This window comes from Mus pahari, chromosome 12 (genome assembly GCF_900095145.1).
Source record: "Mus pahari chromosome 12, PAHARI_EIJ_v1.1, whole genome shotgun sequence".
NCBI lineage: Eukaryota > Metazoa > Chordata > Mammalia > Rodentia > Muridae > Mus > Mus pahari.
The window spans coordinates 10,798,880-10,803,520 of NC_034601.1; the positions used below are offsets into that span (position 1 = coordinate 10,798,880).

At 40.2% G+C, this 4,641-nt stretch overlaps 1 protein-coding gene across 1 annotated transcript in view; it reads left to right on the forward strand.

Annotated features, from left to right (window-relative positions):
• Positions 1-378: 378 nt before the first annotated feature.
• The window catches only part of Efcab1 (EF-hand calcium binding domain 1), a 17,484-nt gene continuing 13,221 nt past the window's right edge, over positions 379-4,641 (forward strand). The window contains exon 1 of the mRNA XM_021209725.1: positions 379-554. Within this exon, the coding sequence (XP_021065384.1) occupies positions 497-554 (58 nt within the window). The 5' untranslated portion in view covers positions 379-496. The remainder of the gene's footprint in view (positions 555-4,641) is intronic.

Sequence of the window (4,641 nt, forward strand, 5' to 3'; positions counted from 1 at the left end):
CCCACAGATCTTGAAAACCCTGAATCGCTCTTGTGCTCATCATACAAAACATCTATCCAGCTTGCACATCTTACTCTTCTGATTATGATGCAGTCATGAGGGGCTGTGAACAGAAATGATGGTGTGACAAGTGAAAATCGAAATTTCCAACATGGTGAACAATACAGTCTGCAAAGTGTCAGGCTGAAACGCTGCAACTGGGATTAAATGAAGGCACAGTGCCTGTTCTGGGCAGCCAGGACTGGCAGGCTTTACAGAGCTGACCAAGAGGCCAGTCAGTGTCCCGCCCAGCCGTTGCCATGGCTGCTCTATATACAGAGGCCGCTTTCACCTGAGGCGTTGCCATGGCCACACTGTCTGTTAGGGCCGCAAATGCTCAAATGCTCAGAGCCAAGCTGGCTGCACCAAGCTCCCTCAGCCTGGGGCTCCGGAGCCGGAGCGTCCTGGCACTATGCTCCAGAGGATACTATAAGATCTAGTATTATTAACATCCATCATGAACAGAAAGAAGCTGCAGAAGTTGACGGACACCTTAGCTAAAAATTGCAAGCACTGTAAGTAAGAACTGAATGCGAGAGGACCTATGACTTCTGAGCCAGATCTCTTTCTACCCAGCCCCTACTTTCTGCTCCCGCCTGTAATGGCCCCTCCACACTACCCCTCAAGAGCATCTGGAAAAGAATCCCTTTCTGGAGTTCAAACTCCTTGGGGGAGGCATCCATCCTATACCTTTATAACTGGACAAGTTCCAAGCTTCCCGAGCTCCCTCACACTCATTCACTAAATCCAAAGATCTTCTTTATGTGCTTTTATGTTAGAGAAGCAATATGGTGTGTATCTGGGAGGCATGTGGCTTCCGCTTTAGACAGGTTGAAAAGGATGCCCCAGAAAAACACCGGAATCAAGAAAGCAGCAGAGCCCCTACCTACTTTCTGGCTCTTTCTAGAGAAGAAAAACAAAACAAACAAACATAAAAACGCTCTGAGGTCTAAGTTCTGGAAGTTTAATAAGAGATCCATAAAGAAAACAGTCCTGCACTCCCGGACACCTTTAAGCAAGAGACTTGAGGTGTTACAGACACTGTCTTCCGTAGAGGCATTTCATTGAAAAGTGTATTGCTCAGCAAATCTAAGATGGTAAAGAATCTGTTCCCAGTGTCAGATGCTCAATTTCCAATTCCTAATCGGGTCCAAGGTAAAGGAGAACCTGCAGCTGACCGAACGTGAGAGCATTGCACTCAGATGCAAAAACAGCTGCTCTTGAACTGAGAAGCGGAGTGTGGATCATTGAGATGAGGGCAGTATTCTTTGATGTGTGAATTTAGAAGCTGTGTGATGGTGGAAGAGATACATGGTCACAATGAAAATGGAGAGGTCACGTCTTCAAACCATCTCTGCTGGGTGGAGGTGTGGAAGTGAACTTCTAATGTAGCTCTGGAGGTTTCTGGCCTAGCACCTTTATATCATTTGTATCTGATACAATGTGTAAGAATTGATGTCATGGGGGGTAGTGCCCCGACTGAAAACTGTGATATATTATTACACTGTGAGCATCTTAAAATTCTCAGAAAATGGCAATTATTTAAGGTGTTTATACATTTGATAAGAAAATGTGTTCTTTTGTTGTTTTCCTGAAATGCTTCCATCTCTGGGAGAATATATGCTATTTCGAAAATGAGTAAAAACATTTCTGATGAACACTCACAACACACTAATAACTGGCACGCACAATGTTTATTTGATTATGTCTGCTTCATAAGTATACAATTCTTCACTAACAAACAGTGACAACAATTCAAAAATAATGAAGTAAGGGTGTTTTCCCCATTTCCAAGAGCCATACACTATCTAATATAAAATTCAATGCCAGGCTTGAGAAACCTCCAGTTGAGTTATTGGTTAGGGGAATACAAGAAATTCCCCAAGACAATATGGGCCTCGGCTGTTCCCTTTGTCTTCCAGAAGCTGAAAGTGAGATCCTATTGCTGAAGATATCATACACTCAAGACACAGAATTCCTAGAATTGAGCTGGAGCTGGCCCGGAAACCTCCCTGAGGCCTAGCTCTTATATCTTAAAGTGTTGTGCATGCGGCCAAGGGAGAGGAGCAATCAGTAGACCTACCCAGAGAAAGGCCCATGAGCCAGGAAAATGACTGGACAGGCGCACGATCCACCGTGGTGGCATTTTTATCTTTCAAGTAACCACCAGCTATTTAATTGGCCTTAGTAGGAGAGGCCTCATGTCTGGTACTATAAACCTAGCCAACTAACCACGGCTGGAAGGATCATGAACCTTAGAGTAGAACCTACAATTGACATTTTCCTAAACCAGTAAAATTTCTAACTATATTCTAAATAATTATTCTTGTAGCCACAAATAAGTAGTTTTCACCCTGCATCAAGTAAGTCTCTTTTTTCAACAGATAGAGACTATTTCAAAGATCTACAATGCATCATGATACAAAGAATAAGGGACCATGAGGTGCCTAAGCCCAATTGATAGATGCACAACACATCTATCAACCTCTGAGTCTTATTTCTAAGACTCAGAGAAAAATCAAAGAGGGAGAAGAAAGATTTTAAGAGTCAGAAGACCAGGATGCTAATAGATAGCATTTGTAGACATGGCCAGGAAAATGCCCTCTAGTTAGTCTGGCTAAGGATTTATCTATCTTGTTGACTTTCTCAAAGAATCAGCTCCTGGTTTTGTTGGTTCTTTGCATAGTTCTTTTTATTTCTACTTGGTTGATTTCAGCCCTGAGTTTGATTATTCGCTGCCTTCTACTCCTCTTGGGTGTATTTGCTTCTTTTGTTCTACAGCTTTCATTGGTGCTTTCAAGTTGCTAGTGTGTGCTCTCTCCAGTTTCTTTTTGGAGGCACTCAGAGCTATGAGTTTTCCTCTTAGCACTGCATTCATTGTGTCCCATAAGTTTGGGTATGTTGTGGCTTCATTTTCATTAAATTCTAAAAAGTCTTTAATTTCTTTCTTTATTTCTTCCTTGACCAAGTTATTGAGTAGAGTGTTTTTCAGTCTCCACATGTATTGTGGGCTTTCTATCTATTCTTTTTGTTGTTATTAAAGACCAGTTCGTGATGATCTGATAGGATGCATGGAATTATTTCAATCTTCTTGTATCTGTTGAGGCCTATTTTGTGACTGATTATATGGTCAATTTTGGAGAAGGTACCATGAGGTGCTGAGAAGAAGGTGTACTCTTTTTGTTTTAAGATAAAATTTTCTATGGATATTTGTTAAATCCATTTGTTTCATAACTTCTGTTAGCTTCACTGTGTCTCTATTTAGTTTCTGTTTCCAGGATCTGTCCATTGATGAAACTGGCACGTTGAAGTATCCCACTGTTATTGTGTGAGGTGTAATGTGTGCTTTGGGATTTAGCAAAGTTTCTTTTATGAATGTGGATGCCCTTGCATTTACAGTATATATGTTTAGAATTGAGAGTTCATCTTGGTAGATTTTACATTTGATGAGTATGAAGTGTCCCTCCTTATCTTTTTTGATAACTTTACATTCAAAGTTGATTTTATTCGATATACGAATGGCTTCTCCAGCTTGTTCTTAGGACCATTTGCTTGGAAAATTGTTTTCCAGTCCTTTACTCTGAAGTAGTGTCTGTCTTTTTCCCTGAGGTGGATTTCCTGTATGCAGTAAAATGTTGGGTCCTGTTTACGTATCCAGTCGGTTAGTCTATGTCTTTTTATTGGGGAATTGAGCCCACTGATATTAAGAGATACTAAGGAAAAGTAATTGTGCTTCCTGTTATTTTTGTTGTTAGAGGTGGTGTTACATTTATGTGGCTATCTTCTTTTAGGCTTATTAAAAGAAGATTATTTTCTTGCTATTTCTAGGGAGTAGTTTTCCTCCTTGTGTTGGGGTTTTCCATTTATTATCCTTTGAAGGGCTGGAGTTAGGGAAAGATATTGTGTAAATTTGTTTTTGTCATGGAATACCTTGGTTTCTCTATCTATGGTAATTGAGAGTTTTGCTGGGTATAGTAGCCGGGGCTGGCATTTGTGTTCTCTTAGGGTATGTATGCAGCCTACCCAGGATCTTTTGGGTTTCATAGTCTCTGGCAAGAAGTCTGGTATAATTCTGATAGGTCTGCCTTTATATGTTACTTGACCTTTTTCCCTTTCTGCTTTTAATATTCTTCTTTGTTTTGTGCACTTGGTGTTTTGAATATTATGTGGCAGGAGGAATTGCTTTTCTGGTCCAATCTACTTGCAGTTCTGTAGGCTTCTTGTATGTTCATGGGCATCTTCTTCTTTAAGTTAGGAAAGTTTTCTTCCATAATTTTGTTGAAGATATTTACTGGCCCTTTAAGTTGGGAATCTTCACTCTTGTCTATACCTAATATCTTAGGTTTTGTCTTCTAATTGTGTCCTGGATTTCCTGGATTCTTTGAGTTAGGAGCTTTTTGCTTTTTGCTTTTTGCATTTTGCATTTTCTTTGACTGTTGTGTCAATGTTTTCTACAGTATCTACTGCACCTGAGATTCTCTCTTCTATCTCTTGTATTCTGTTAGTGATGCTCTCAACTATAACTCCTGACCTCTTTCCTAGGATTTCTCTCTAGAGTTGTCTCTCTTTGTGATTTTTTTTTATTGTTTCTACTTCCATTTT